A 16,189-nucleotide genomic window follows, 5' to 3' on the forward strand; every position below is an offset into this window, starting at 1 on the left:
ATCTGAGACGAGCCTACGCCTCCGGCATCCAGTTGGCCCTGTTCTCAGATCACGACTTGGTGACCGTGACAGCCTCTCTCAGTCCAGAGAGGCTGGGGCTGGCCTATTGACATTTTAATAACAGCTTTCTGGAGGACGTGGGCTTCGTGGCGTCCTTCCGGGAGTTCTGGCTTGCCTGGCAGGGGCAGCGGCATGTCTTTCCCTCAGCGAGGTGGTGATGGGATATGGGGAAGGTGCGCGCATGGCTCTTCTGCCACGACTACACCCGGGGCGCCACCCATCGGAGGGGTGCAGTGATAGGGCAGTTGGAGCAGGAGGTTTTAGAGCTAGAGAGGTGACTCCCCTCCAGCCCCGAGGATCCACCCCTCCACGCAGCATACTGGAAGAAGCGTGAGGATCTCCGGGCCCTGGAGGACCATAAAGCCCAGGGCGCCTTTGTTCGATTCCGCATCTGTCTCCTTTGGGACATGGATTGCGGCTCCTGTTTCTTCTATGCCCTGGAGAAAAGGAGGGGGCCAAAAAGCATGTCACCTGCCTCCTGGTGGAGGATGGGACCCCCCTCATGGATCCGGAGGCGATGCGTGGAAGGGCCAGGGCCTTCTACACTAACCTTTTCTCCCCGGATCCGACCGACATCGATGCCCGCAGAGTGCTCTGGACCGAACTCCCGATGGTCAGCGCGGGTGACCGAGACAGGCTGGAGCTCTCTCTCTCTGGCCGAGCTCTCGGAAGCCCTCCTTCACATGCCCACAAATAAATCTCCGGGCATGGACGTGCTGACAGTGGAGTTCTATCGCGTGTTCTGGGACGTCCTCGGCCCAGACCTTGTCATCGTCTGGGCCAAGTCCTTGCAAAGCGGGGTCCTCCGTCTCTTGTGCAGGTGAGCCGTGCTCGCCTTATTTCTGAAGAAGGGGACCTTCACGACTTACGGAATTGGCATCCCGTCTCTCTCCTCAGCATGGACTACAAGGTCGTAGCGAAGGCCATCTCGCTGTGGCTGGGGTATGTGCTGGAGGACATGGTCCATCCCAAACAGACCTATGCCATCCAGGGCTGGACCATCTTTGACAACTTGTATTTGGTCTGGGACATCTTGGACTTTGGGCATAGAGATGGTCTGTCGTTTGCCCTCCTGTCCCTGGACCAGGAGAAAGCATTCGATAGGGTGGACCACGGGTATCTCCTGGGCACCCTGCGGGCATTCGGCTTTGGGCCCCAGTTTGTGGGCTTTCTCCAGGTGCTGTACACTGATGCAGAGTGTCTGGTCAGGCTGAACTGGACCCTGAACGAGCCAGTCAGCTTCGGGCAGGGAGTACGTCAAGGGTGCCCGCTGTCGGGCCAGATGTATGCTCTGGTGATCGAGCCCTTCCTCTGTCTCCTCTGCCGGAGGTTGATGGGGTTGACCCTTAGGGAGCCTGAGCTGCGGCTGCTCCTGTCAGTGTACGCCGATGACGTGCTCCTCATGGTTCAGGACCCAGACGACCTGGTGCAGGTGGAGGCCTGCCAGGCCGTTTACTCGGTGGCCTCCTTCACCCAGGTCAACTGGGTCAAGAGCTCTGGCCTGGTGGTCGGGGACGGGTGGCAAGTGAGCTCCCTCCCACCCATGCTTCAAGACATCCGGTGAAGCGTGGGTCCACTGCTCTATCTTGGTGTTTATTTATCTACCACGCATCCTTCTCCGCCGAAGAATTGGCAGGATTTGGAGGCCAGGGTGAGTGAGCAGCTGCGGAGATGGACAGGACTGTTCTGGTGTCTCTCCCTGCAAGGGAGGGCACTGGTGTTGAACCAATTGGTCCTGTCCATGCTCTGGCACCGACTCAACACCCTAAGCCTGGCCCCAAGGATCCTGGCCAGGCTCCAAAGGATGGCTCTGGAGTTCTTCTGGCTGGGACTGCACTGGGTCTTTGAGTCTTCCCCTGGACAAGGGAGGACAGGGCCTGGTTTGCTTGAGCAGCCAGGTCCATGTCTTCCACCTCCAGGCCCTGCAGAGGCTCCTTTACGGTGCAGGTAGTCCAGTGTGGAGCACGTTGGCACACGCCTTCCTCCACTGCCTCCGAGGGCTTCGATATGACCGGCAGCTCTTTTTTCTCCATCCGAGAGGTCTTCTGCGAGACTTCTCCAAACTGCCAGTCTTCTATTAGGACCTCCTCCGGACCTGGAAGCTTTTTTTGGCGACCAGATCATTTGTGGCCACCGAGGGAGTGGACCTCCTCGCAGCGCTCCTGCTACATAACCTCGATCTCTGTGTGCAGGTGGCGGAGTCTCCCTCGGTGTGTCAGAGGTAGTAACCACCAGAATTGGAGGCCTCCTGGACTATGACAACTGGAATTTGGTGGAGCCCCCACGTGCTTGGATGACTCATGGGGCTTTCCACCCTTCCAACCCCTAGGAGTGTACTCCAGGAGATGAAGGCCGCCTTGTCACCCGATTCCAAGCCTTGCAAGAGGATGTTCCCTGCCCACCCTCACCCCTGGCCCTCCGGACATTTTTCTCTGGCCCCTGTTCCGCAAGCCCCCACGGCCTCCCCGTTCCCACACTCCAAGCCAGCTGCGTACCCTGCAGATAGTCCGGTTTTGTACCGTGCCCAGAAACCATCTGTACATGCTCATGCTCCATACATTGCATTTCCTCACCCTTGTGTCCCACCCTGACACCAAATAGCGGAGTTATCTTCCACCTAGAGAGGTGAGGAGCCCCGGTAGGCCATCCTTTATTCCACCTTGGTCCCACGGCCCGCCAGGGCGTGCACCTGGCGTGGTTTCCCCTACACCTGAGGCCTGCCCCTTTTGCGGTGTGAGAGAGAACCTGGCACACGCCTATCTTGAATGCGCCAGGTTGCAGCCCCTATTCTGGCTCCTCCAGAACCTCTTATTGAGGTTCTGGCTTCACTTCTCCCCCTACTTGTTCCTCTTCGCACACCCTATCTGTGGCCCCAGGAAGTTGCGAGACCTCCTTGTCAACCTCCTCCTGGCTCTGGCCAAAGTTTCCATCTATAATAAAAGGAGGAGGCTGTTAGAAGAGGGGGCGCTCTGCGACTGGGGGGGCTATTTCAGTTCCTCCCTAGTGTCACATATCCAGGCAGAGCTCCACCCGCTGGCTCCCTCGACAGCTTTGAGGTGCAGTGGGCTCTGTCCGGGGTTCTCTGCTTGGTGTCCCCATCCGGTATCCTCATTTTGAACCTTTGACCTTCACTCCGATCCCTGTTTTTCATTAGTTGTCCCCCCACATTCAGTTGGTCCCTGGGTCCAGTGGTCCCTTCTGGTAGGCTGAGGGAAGGGCCTTTAGCAGTGGGTGAGCTTGCGCCCACCCACCTCCTGGGTTTTTCCGATATGAGCTGGAGCTCTCCCTCTCCTTCTCCCTCTCTGGCCGCACTGGACTGCTGCTGCTGGCTGGAGCTCTCTCCTTCCCTGGAGGACTACTGCTGCTGCTGCTGCTGAGTGTATGTGTGTGTGGGGGCCTGCCAGCCTGACCCCACCCCCCATCACCCCTGGAAGAAGAAGTCAGGACCCCACTACTGCCACCTGTGAGGGGTCCTTCCTGAGTCTCCCCCGACCCCCACCACTACCGTTGCCCCCTCCACCATACCCACCAGCCACATACCATCTGCCTCAAGCTCCTGCCTCCAGGACTCAGCTGCCTGCCTGGCCTGCCATGCCCATTTCCACCATTTGGGCCTGCAGCAGCATCCCAGTGACTTTTTGCAAGCACACCTGGGTGCATGTGCCCCCCCTTCTTGGACTGCCCCCCTAAGATTACAGCCCTTTGCCCCCCAGCTGCTTTGTCTAAGCCCTTTGTGAGCCCAGTTTGTTTGCTCGCCCCACCTTTACCTTCTGATATTTGGATTGTTTGCCCCACCCCAGCCCTACAGCTAGCCCCTTGGTTCCCTTTCCCCACCCACCTTTCCCCACCTTCCTCCCAGCCTGGCCGCTCCCTTTCCTTTGCAGCCCCCCAACCTGATTGGCCCTCCCTTCGTGTGCCCATGCCCCCTCCCATGTACTTGTGCCCCCCCCGTTTTGGTTGATCACTGCACCCCCCTGAAGTTATTGTGACCTTCCCTCCCCTAGTGCAGCTAGAGGAGCTGGACTTCCATCCTAGGTTACTGACTGACTCCCCCCACAAGTCCTTGATAGCCCCCCTATCTGCCCCCCCATTTTGCTGCCCTCCTCCCCTGCCTGTGTAAGGGGATTGTTACCCCCTTACTAACATTCAGTGGGGGTGTTTTACTGGCTGGCTCCCAGTTGTCAAAGGGGAAAGGTCGATGGGGAATCAGGACCCTGACACTGACAGCCCCCATGAACAATGGGAAGAGGCCAGTGCTCCAGGTCAGCCTGAATGACAGGGCAAGCAGTCTAATCAGGGAGTCAGGAGGCCAGGGAGGTCCCGTCCTCCGTGTGAGCTGGATTTGCCTGGATCAGACAGAGTGGGGCCGACCTAAGGAGAAAGCAGTGACATGAGCAGAGCTCGTGAGCAGAGCTGTGCCAGATCCAGAGATAGCAGACCCTGTCATGGGAGCAGAGCTGCAGCCCCAAAGATAGAGGCACAGCCCGGAGAGAGCAGACTTGTGCTGGGAGCAGAGCTGTGCCAGATCCCGAGAGAGCAGACCCTGTCCTTGGAGGAGACCTGCAGCCCCAAAGCCAGAGGCACAGCCCAGAGAGCAGACTTGCCCTGGGAGCAGATCTGCAGCAACCAGAGTCAGAGGGGCCAGAGAAGCAGCCCAGGGAGCTGGAGGCAGAGCCGCAGCAGCAGTGCAGAGACCGAGTGGTGGAGCTGGGGCTGGAGCAGTCTGTGGTGAGCAGCTGGGGAGACCAAGGGGGACCCTGGGCAAGAGGCTCTGCAGGCCAGGCTTGGATCATAACCCCGACAATTCGGGGGCGACACTGGGAATAAGGGTCCTACCACTTAGAGCCTGAGAGCCTGTGGCCACGACCAGAGCGAGTGTCGAACCCACAGCATCCCTGCAGCACAGTCAGGGCCTGAGCAGGAGGCCTGGGACTTACAAGGAGCAGACTGTGAACTGCCCTGACGCTCCAGAGACACTGTTTTTGATGCTCCCCGCCACAGAGAGGGCTGAAGTGTTTCCTTTAACCTTTCCCATTTTTCCTTATTCTTTTTAAAAATTGTTGATTGAATAACTTACATTTGCTTTAACTTGTATGTAATGGTCAGTAGGTCAGAGAAGTGCCCAGTGCAGAGAGATTACCCTGGAGTGGGGACACCCTAGCTCCTGTCCTAGGTGACCAGAGCTGGATTGGGGGTCGAGGCCCCCAGGAATCCTGGGCCCAGCCTTGTTGGGGTTACGAGTACTCTGCCAGACAGGAGAGTGGAAGGGGAGTCCTCAAGGGCAGGGAGTCCACTGGGTAAAGAAAGTGGGGCGAGGACTCAGATCCTTTCTCTAGCCCACTTCATCAGGGAAGTGCAGAGGCAGGAAAGTTCCCCACAATAGCAGGACAATTCCCTGGCTTACACCTGCAGACTAGCGGGGAGGAGCAGTTGAACTGGTTCCCCTCTCACCCTTTTCTCTGCTGTTTTTCCCCTCCTTCCCCTCCCTCACAGCTCATCATGGCGCGAGACAGAATGTGTGGGATCCTTGAGGCAGACCCTGCCTCTCCCGCCTGCCTTCATGATGCCTCCCCCCAGCCTCTACTTCAACCGCCGCTGCCGAAACACTGACTATCGCCCCCACTGGGGCACCGGCAGCAGCGGGTAATGGGCTAACATCCCCTGCTGTCATGTCTCTCGCCCCCTCCGATTCTGGGGAGCTTCCCCAGCTGGTGGGAAGGGACAGGGCAAAAAGAAAGGAAAGAGCCCCGCTAAAAAGACTAGGCCCTCCATGGCAGGGACTGCCCCCACTGCAGCAGCCCCACCCTCATCCGCGGCATCCCTTCCCACTGCTCCCTCCACCAGCACCACGGGCACTTCCCCTCTGTTCACCAGAGCGTATGCCCAGGTGGCAGTGGCCCCCCCCACCAACTACTACATCATCTCTCCCAGCCACCGCCGCTGTTACCATCCCTAGCAGTTGGGGCCCCTTCCCCACCTTGACCAGGAATCACGGCGTCCGTTGCCTCCTAGTCCCCGCCTCGCCCCACGTGGAGACCTACATGCAGGCATTGGCGAGGGTGCTGGGGCCCATGGCCATTGTGGCAGCCTCCAAAATGTATGGCAAAGTCATCTTCTTCCTTGCCTCAGAGGCCGCAGCCCATAGGTGGTGGAGAAGAGCCTGGGAGTGGGGGGCGTGTTTGTCCCCCGGGAGCCACTGGAGGACCTGGGTGCTCGTGTAGTTCTGACCTCCCTTCCTCCTTTCCGCCCCAGTGCTACCCTGCTGCCGGCCCTTTCTATCCTGGGGAAACCGATCTCTGTCATCATCCCTCTCCTGCTGGGCTGCAAAGACCCCGTCCTCCGTCACGTCCTCTTGTTCCACCGGCAAGGGAGCTTCAACTGCCGCTGGTGGCACATGGCAGAGAGGCGCTCGAGGGGTCTTTCCTGGTCCCCTACCAGGGGGCCCATTACCAGGTGCATTATTCCATGGGGGAGGCCTGGTGCTACCTCTGCCAGGCGATGGGGCACGTCCGGAGGGACTGCCGCTTGGATTGGCATGGAGGAGCGCCTGGGACCCAGCAGGGCACCAGCCCCGTCATCGCCAGTGCCCCTGGCTACCCAGGACACGGAGCTGCCCCTCCTCCTTCTCAGCCCACCACTGCTCCCGCTCAGACCCAAGGGGTACTTCCCCCAGGGTGCCCAGATGAGTGGGAGAGCCCCGCCTCTGTTGCATGCTGTCATAAATATAAAGGGAAGGGTAAACACCTTTAAAATCCCTCCTGGCCAGAGGAAAAATCCTTTCACCTCTAAAGGGTTAAGAAGCTAGGATAACCTCGCTGGCACCTGACCACAATGACCAATCAGGAGACAAAATACTTTCAAAGCTGGAGGGAGGGAGAAACAAAGGGTCTGTCTGTCTGTCTGGGTGCTGCTTTTGCTGGGGACAGAACAGGAATGGAGTCTTAGAACTTAGTAAGTAATCGAGCTAGAGATGCGTTAGATTATGATTTCTTTAAATGGCTGAGAAATTAGGCTGTGCTGAATAGAATGAAATTTCTTGTCTTTGTGTCTTTCTTGTAACTTAAGGTTTTGCCTAGAGGGATTTTCTATGTTTTGAATCTAATTACCCTGTAAGGTATTTACCATCCTCATTTTACAGAGATGATTCTTTTTACCTTTTCTTATATTAAAATTCTTCTTGTAAGAAATGTTATGCCTTTTTCATTGTTCTGAAGATCCAAGGGTTTGGGTCTGTGGTCACCTATGCAAATCGGTGAGGATTTTTATCAAGCCTTCCCCAGGCAGGGGGTGCAAGGTTTTGGTGAAGATTATGGGGGGAAAGATGTTCCCAAACAACGTTTTCCCAGTAAACCCAGTCGAACGTTTGGTGGTGGCATTGGAAGTCCAAGGGGAAAAAGGTAAAATAGTTTGTACTTTGGGGAAGTTTTAATCTAAACTGGTAAAAGTAAGCTTAGGAGGTTTTCATGCAGGTCCCCACATCTCTACCCTAGAGTTCAGAGTGGGGAAGGAACCTTGACACATGCACTCTGGCGGGGTCCGTAGAGGAGGGTGCCGTGGGGGTATCGCTGAGCATAGGAGAGGGCCTGCCCCAGGTGGACTCTGCCCCCCATTTTGCTGCCCCACAGTTGCCTTCCCGAGTCCCTGAGTCATCATCCCTGCCCCCCAACCCAAACCCTGTTACTCAGCCCGCAGATGATGCCATGGAGGGCTGGACCCTAGTACAGAGAAAGCGGGGCAAGCAGAAGTCTTGAGCTCCTCTCCTATCAGCTGATGAAGACGCCCCCCACAAAATCAGGAAGGGGGGCCAACTGCCGAGCCTTCAGCTTACCCACGGCTGCATTCCATCCACTGGTGCCGGCTGGGGAAGACATGGCAGCAGACGCAGGGATGCGGCGATAGAGCATTTGGAACTGGAGGTCTTAGAGATAGAGTGGCGTCTGGCCGCCAGCCCTGAAGATTTATCCCTTTGCGGAGTGTGCTAGGAGAAGCGGGAGGAGCTCCGGGTCCTCGACAATCATCGGACCCAGGGTGTTTTTGTTCAATCCGAAGGGGAGGTTGCAGGATCAGGAGATGGATTGCAGCTCCCGCTTCTTCTACACCCTGGAGAAAAAGAGGGGGACCAAGAAGCATGTCACCTGCCTTCTGGCGGAGGATGGCACCCCCTCACGGATCCAGCGGAGTTTTGCGAGAGGGCCAGGACCTTCTATGCACACCTTTTCTCCCCGGATCTGACCGATCCTACCACCTACAGAGTGCTCTGGGATGGACTTCCAAAGGTCAGCACGGGTGACCGGGACCGGCTAGAGCTGCCTCTCTGTCTGGCCGAGTTCTTGGAAGCCATCCGCTGCATGCCCACCAATAAATCTCTGGGCATGGACAGACTGACCGTGGAGTTCTAACACATGTACTGGGACATCCTCGGCCCAGATCAAGTCACTGTCTGGGCTGAGTCTTTGCAAAGCGGGGTCCTTCCTCTCTCATGCAGGCGAGCCATGCTCGCCTTATTGCTGAAGAAGGAGGACCTCTGTGACTTATGGAATTGGCGTCCCGTCTTGCTCCTCAGCACATACTACAAAATCATAGCGAAGGCCATCTCACTGCGACTGGGATCCGTGCTGGAGGACGTGATCCGCCCAGAGCAGATCTACACCATCCTGAACCGTACCAACTTTGATAACCTGTATCTGGTCCAGGATCTCTTAGAGCTTGGGTGTAGGGATGGTCTGTCCCTGGATCAGGAGAAGGCATTCAACAGGGTGGACCACGAGTATCTCCTGGGCACTCTGCGAGTGTTAGGCTTTGGATCCCAGTTTGTGCATTTTCTCCAGGTGCTGCATGTTTCCTCAGAGTGTCTGGTCAGGATTAACTGGACCCTGACCGAGCCGGTCAGCTTTGGGAGAGGTATATGGCAGGGGTGTCCCGTCTTGGGCCAGCTGTATGATCTGGCGATGGAGTCCGTCCTCTGTCTCATCCGCAGGAGGTTGACGGGTTGGTGCTTTGAGAGTCGGAGCTGCGACTGGTCCTGTCGGCATACACCGACGATGTGCTCCTCGTAGTCCAGGACCCAGGCGACTTGGTGCAGGTAGAGGCTTGCCAGGCCATCTACTCGGCAGCCTCCTCCACCGGGGTCAACTGGGTCAAGAGCTCTAGCTTGGTGGTCGGGGATGGGTGGGAGGCAAGCTCACTCCCACCCACTCTTTAGGCCATTGCGTAGAGTGCAGATCCACTGCTCTATCTTGGCATTTACCTTTCCGCCATGCATCCGTCTCCACCAGAGAACTGTCATGGTTTACAGGGCAGGGTGATGGAGCAGCTCTGGAGACGGACAGGACTACTCAGGTGCCTCTCCCATCGAGGGAGGCCACTGGTATTCAATCAACTCGTCCTGTCCATGCTCTCGTAGCGGCTCAACACCCTAGTCCTAGCCCCAGGCTTCCTGGGTGACCTCCAGAGCATGATTCTGGCATGGAGTGCACTGGGTTTCTGCAGGGGTCCTCCATCTGCCTCTGGAGGAGGGAAGGCAGAGTCAGAAGTGCCTATGCACTCAGGTCCATGTCTTCCGCATCCAGGCCCTGCAGAGGCTCCTTTATGGCGCAGGTAGTCCTGCGTGGAATGTACTTGCTCATGCCTTCCTGCGCCGCTTCTGAGGGCTCCGATATGACTGGCAGCTCCGTTATATCGATACGAGAGGTCTTCCACGAGACCTCTCCATGCTGCCGGTCTTTTACAAGGACCTCCTCCTAAGGACCTGGAAACTGTTCTCGGCGACCAGGTCTGTGGTCGCCACCGAGGTGGCAGATCTCCTCGCAGAGCCACTGCTTCAAACCCCCAGCTCCGTGTGCAGGTGATAGAGTCCCCGTCGATGCACAGATATTGGTCCTGGCAGAAGTCACCAGAGTCGGAGACCTCCTGGATTACGACCAGCGAGATTAGCAGAATTCCCTCATGCTCGCTCAACGTATGGGGCTCTACAGGTCTTGTTCTCCCCGCCACGTACTTCAAGAGGTGAGGGCCGCTTTGCCGCCCACTGCTTGGGTTTACCTTGACTGGGTCCTGCATGAGGGCACACCCTGTCCACCCGCCAACCCAGGCCCTCTGGACTTTTTCATCAGGCCCCCGCCCCATGGACCGAAACAGTCCCTGCCCCTTCTCCATGAGCCGGCTGCATGACTTACAGCCAATTTGTTTCCAGACCGCACCAAGAAAACACCTATACACGCTCGTGCTCCACACCCTTTACTTCCTCATCCTCATGTCCCGCCCTGACACGAAGTGGTGGGACTTCCTGCCACCTCTAGAGGGTGAGGAGCCCCAGTGGGCCAGCCTATACTCCACCTTGATCTCAAGGCCCACTGGGGATATCAGCTGGAGTCTCCTTCATGGGGCCATGAGCACTGGAGAATATTTGGTGCTGTTTATCTCTGTCCCGGACACCTGCCCCTTCTGCGGCATGAGGGAGACTCTGATGCACGTTTACTTGGAGTGCGCCAGGTTACAGCTCGTATTCCAGCTCCTCAGATATATCCTGTTATGTTTCTGGCTGCACTTTTCCCCTCACCTCCTTCTCTACGCACTCCCAATCCGTAGCCCCACAAAGTCATGGGACCTCCTGGTCAGCTTCCTCCTGGCCCTGTCTAAAATATCTATCTATAAAACCAGGGAGAGAAGGTTGGCTGATGGAGACTCCTGTGACTGTGGGGCCTGTTTCCAACCCACTATCGGTTCACGTATCAAGGCAGAGTTCCTCTGGGTGGCATCCACTGACTCCCTTGATTCCTTTGAGGAGCTGTGGGCAGTGTCATGGGTTCTCTGCTCGTTGTCCCTGTCAGGATCCCTTCTTTAGACCTTTTGATCGCAATCCTGTCCCTGTTATTTTACTAGTTGTCCCACAGAATCATTTAGTTTCCAGGTCCTGTAGATCTTCCCCATAGGCTGCTAGGTGGGGGTCGGAGGGCCCTTAAGCAGTGGGCGGGGTCCGCCTGCCCACTTCCTGGAACCCAGTAGCTACAATACGATACCAGTCTCTGGAAAGAAATCTTGTGCAGTGATGTTACATTCACCTTACATAGAAAGTGTGCTCTCAAAAGTTACGCATTTCAGATTTTATCATTTATATGAAGAATTCACAAGTTACACATCTCTTTACCCATCACTAAACTCCAACACATCTGTTTGTCCCAGTTCCCTAATGTAAGTGGGGAACTATTGTGGGGAACTTTCCTGGCTTCTGCATTACCTCAGGGGAATTCGCTAAGGAAAGGCTATGAGTCAAAACTCACACTCTCTTTTCCCACAGGCCTGCCTGACATCAAGGACTCCCCTTCCATTCTCCTATGTGGCAGAATCCTCATAATGGTGACATGGCTCTGCCCAGGATTCCTGAGAGGCTGAACCCAAAGTCTCATCATGGTCACTTAGGATAGGAGCTAGAGTGTCCCCACTCCAGGGTACTCCCTTCACATTAGATGCTTCCCTGACCCCCTGATCACTAAATTAAATTCAATCCAAATATAATTTATTTAAAGAAACTGTAAGAAGAATAAACCAAAAAATGGGAAAGGTTCACGGAAAACGAAACCCTGCTCTGTGCGCATGGGGATATCACAAAGAGCCCTCTATAGGAAGAAAGGAAAGTTCATAGTCCGTTCCACTCCAAAATTGACTCCAAAATCAACTTGAAAAACAACTGCACAAAGCATATGTTATTTTTACTCAAAGGTGATGTCATAGTTAAATACAGCAGTCCAGTTCTCAAAAACACACCGTTTCCTAACTCTCACCAGTAAGCTCAAGTAAAATGTCCTCAATTCCTACAGAAGCTTTCCTCTATTAGGACTTTCCCACTGAAACATTAGCATGGATTTGTGATGGATTCAACATTGAAAAATCAGGTACATTTTGCTCAGCGAATCACTGTCTGTATAATAAAGAACTTCAGCATTGCTGTTTCTTTCTTTTTCTCTTTGGCTATCTGAAAGTGTAACTTCTGTTTGTAAAACTCTGACAAGAACAATTACCACAAAGGCAGTAATGGAAAACTACTTTGTATCAAAATGCTACAGTGTGCTCTGGTAGTCTTAGGGCAGGTTTATACTACAGCTGGGATCGATGATCTGAGATCAATCCACCAGTGGTTGATTAAGCGTGTCTAGTAAAGACCCGCCAACTCGACTACAGATCACCCTGAAGTTGACCCCGAACAAGAAGAGTAATATAAGTCAATGGGAGATTTTCTCCATTGATAGCCCCTCCCTCCCTTGTCCCCACAATGTAGAACCCGCTGTAACTTGACCTAAGGCACATCGACTTCAGCTACCTTATTCATGTACCAGGAGTTGCATAGAATAGGTTGACAGGACTAGAGTAGGTTGACACTGTGATAGTGTAGACATAGACTTAGAGTCCTGGAAAGGCTAAGTAACAGGGTGTGTGGGGAGGGAGGCTGATGGATGACAATAAAGAGCTCAAGTGTCGGTCAGAGAAAGGTAACTCAGCAGTGGAAAGAGCAGTGCTTAGTGATGGAGTGATAAGATATTGGTTGGGAGGAAATTTTCAGACTGTGAACTTCCACAATGGTTAGCTCAAACAAACTGGGACAGTGCACCCTTGATTCATGAGGAGATATGCTTTCCTTCTCTTGTCACACAGATTTCAAGTCAGTGGCCCCAGGTAATCACCTTTTGGCAGGTGTATTTGCCTACTTTCTCACGAAGCTCTTTGGTTTTGACCCCATAAATGATAGGGTTGAGCATGGGAGGGATGAGGAGATAGAGGTTAGCCAAGATGATATGAACATAGGGTGCAATGCCTTGACCAAAGTGGTGTGTGAGAATGGAGAAGAAGCCTGGGGCATAATATGTCAGCATCACACAGATGTGGGCTGTGCAAGTGTTAAGGGCTTTCTGGTTGGTATTCTTAGAGGAGATTCTGAGGACGGCCCTGATGATCAGAATGTAGGACAGGGCAATGAGTGTCAGGTCGAACCCATTGATTACAAACATTAGCCACAAGCCATATATCCTGGACACTGTGATGTCTCCACACACCATCTTCACCACAGCTATGTACTCGCATTGTGTGTGAGAGATAATGCGGTTTGCACAGAATGGCTGCTGACTCAGGAGTAGGGGTAGGGGCAGAATGAAGAGAACAGCTCTTATCAAACCTGCAAGCCCTAGCTTAGCTATTTGAGCATTGCTGAGGATGGTGCCATATCTCAGAGGGTTACATATGGCAACGTAGCGATCAAAGGCCATTGTGACGAGGGTGGATGAGTGCATAACAGAAACCGTGTGGAGGAAGAACATCTGGGTGAGACAGCCAGCCAGAGTAATGCCTTTCAAATTGAACCAAAATATGCCCAGTGCCTTTGGCACGACGAAGGTAGGTGTGGCAATGTCTGTAAGTGCCAGTATGCAGAGCAGCAGGTACATTGGCTTTTGAAGAGTTTGCTGCTTACCTACAAAAGACAGAAGCGTGAAATTTCCCAACAGGCTGATAATGTAGAATGTAAAGAAAGGGATGGAAATCCAGATGTGGGCAGTCTCCAGCCCAGGGATGCCCGTTAGGATGAAATTTGAAGCATCAGAGTTGGTGAAGTTAAAAGCTGCCATGACGCGGCTGATGCGTCTATACTACTCAGAAATGCTGAAGTGGCCTGTAAAGGGAGAGAAGCACAGCAAGGGGGTTACATGCTTTATAATGAATAATATGGTAAATATGTTATAGTTATTAACATACTCGGAGTCTTCTTGAGTGAGGAGTGAAGAACCACCGACGATGTCACTCCCTGCTTTCTATAGATTTAGCATATGGCAGGAACCCTTTGTTTCAAAACTTGGTTTCCAGACTAGATTGTGGGAAATTTAGAGACTCCCCAAGATGGAGTCCAGAGTTATGTGGCCTGGTCACATGGCCTTGTAGAGTCATAGCATCCACTACGTATAGGCTGTCTGAAGCATTCTCAGGGAGGCTCACCAGGTGCAAGGTAAGTTTCTCTTCAGGCTTATTGTTTCCGCCAATGTCTCATTGCCCTGAATAGGCCCTTCCCAACCAGCTATCTAGACTGATACCAAGTTCCCTAGTGGGCCTTACCCAGTTGTAACTATATTTGAAATGCAAAGAAGTAGTCAATATTCAGAACTTCTGTCAAAAATCACAAATGCATACAAATAGGATAATCATATTCAGAAAGTCATAACTTTTCCAATGGCATCTTACATAACCCATCTTGCAATGGGGTACATTGTCAAAAAAATATCAATGGTTATTATGACCAGTGAAATGCATGAATTTACTTAACAACAACAACAATTGGAAACAAAACTGAGGAAAGCTTGTAACACCCAGATTGTAGATCTGTGGCTTGCCAGGGCAAAGAGACCCTGAAACTCCCTAAATGCACTCTGTACCAAGAAAAGTCCCAAAGCTGGCCTTGGACCAACAATCACAAAAAAATCATAATAATTTCAAGAGCACTGCCCATCTGTCCACCTACATGCTGCTGTTCAACATTCTGATGTTCCACTCCGGTGTATCTAGACTGGTGATCTGTTAGGTCACCCCAATCCATGACTCTGGGAACCAGCCTTACGCTGCTCAGCTGTGAGAACCCCCACTCCTGTGCTGTTCATACTGAGTATCTAGCATGTAAGCTGCTCCTTGGATTGTGCAACTGAATGACACTAGCCAATATCTCCAGTCCCAGACACAATCCAAGAAAACTCCCTCTTGCAGGGTCCAGATATGCCCGCAGGACACTGCAAGCTTCTCTGAGTTTGTCAATTTAACAAAGAAATTGAGATGCACCAGGCTTTTTATCCCAATTGTAGTCTCTTTCATGCTTCAAACCAAACACACTGCTTCAGATAGAATAAACAACAAATTTATTAACTACAAAGATAGTTTTTAAGTGATATTAAATGATAGGCAAAAAGTCAGAGTGGTTACCAAAACAAAAAAATGTAATCAGGCTTGAAAGGCATTAAATTTCCTTTTGTTTAAATGGCTGGTAAATAAGCTGTGCTGAATGGAATGTATATTCCTGTGTTTGTGTCTTTTTGTCACTTAGGGTTCTGCCTAGAGGGATTCTCTGTGTTCTGAATCTAATTACCCTGCAAGGTATTTACCATCCTGATTTTACAGAGGTGATTCTTTTAATTTTTCTTAAAATGAAAATTCTTCTTTTAAGATCCTGATTGCCTTTTCCTTGTTCTTAAGATCCAAGGGTTTGGGTCTGTGCTCACCTATGAAAACTGGTGAAGATTTTTATCAAGCCTTTCCAGAAAATGAGGTGAAGGGCTTGGGGAGATATTTTCCGGGATAGATGTCTGCAAGTCGGCTCTTTCCCTATACTTTGTTTAACACACTTGGTGGTGGCAGCATAGGGTTCAAGGAAAAGACAAAGTTCATACCTTAAGGAAGTTTTTAACCTAAACTGGTAAGAATAAGCTTAGGGGGTCTTTCATGCAGGTCCTCACATCTGTACCCTAGCGTTCAGAGTGGGGAAGAAACCTTGACACATGCAGTCTATACTCGCAACTCTATTAGACTGGGCAACATCTAGATTAAGCATTTTATTACCCCACTGTCTATTCCAGTCCTTAATATACAAGTTTGTTCTTTAAACCCTCAGTCCATGTGCTTGGGGGGCACAAGTCCAGGCATGTCTGGGGGGCATTGCTGAGTCTCTCCAAGCAAGGTTGAGCAATTCCCTTTGTGGAGTCTTATGCACTTGAGTCATTGCATTGGAGCTCCCATGCTGGACAATGGCTTTTGATGGGTTGTGCAGGGATTGGTCACTTTCCTTGCTGTTGCCTCTGGGGAGCTAATATCCGGCTGATTCCCCAACTTCCAGCATCTTTTAGTGACCACCATACAACAGCATTCTCATAACTCCATATACATTAATGATACACAAGTATGGAGAGAGACATGACTTTCAGCAGATTACAACCTTTCCCCTGATACCTTACAAGGCATGCTTTATACGTAAAATCATCTTTATATGAAAATGAGGTCTATGGCAGTTACAGTACGCTCCACGAAGATAGAGAATGTCTCACCTCCCCTGTTAGTTTGCTGTAAGAGGGTTAGTCACCGACTAACTCAAAGGCAGTGTGTGTTATAG

At 52.6% G+C, this 16,189-nt stretch overlaps 1 protein-coding gene across 1 annotated transcript; it reads right to left on the reverse strand.

The window, feature by feature from the left end:
• Nucleotides 1-12,716: 12,716 nt before the first annotated feature.
• Nucleotides 12,717-13,673, reverse strand: LOC119846161 (olfactory receptor 52E2-like). The gene has a single exon (XM_038379438.1). The coding sequence runs from the start codon at nucleotides 13,671-13,673 to the stop codon at nucleotides 12,717-12,719; it is 957 nt and encodes a 318-aa protein (XP_038235366.1).
• Nucleotides 13,674-16,189: the final 2,516 nt, after the last annotated feature.

The sequence above is a fragment of the Dermochelys coriacea genome, chromosome 1 (genome assembly GCF_009764565.3).
Source record: "Dermochelys coriacea isolate rDerCor1 chromosome 1, rDerCor1.pri.v4, whole genome shotgun sequence".
Taxonomy (NCBI): domain Eukaryota; kingdom Metazoa; phylum Chordata; order Testudines; family Dermochelyidae; genus Dermochelys; species Dermochelys coriacea.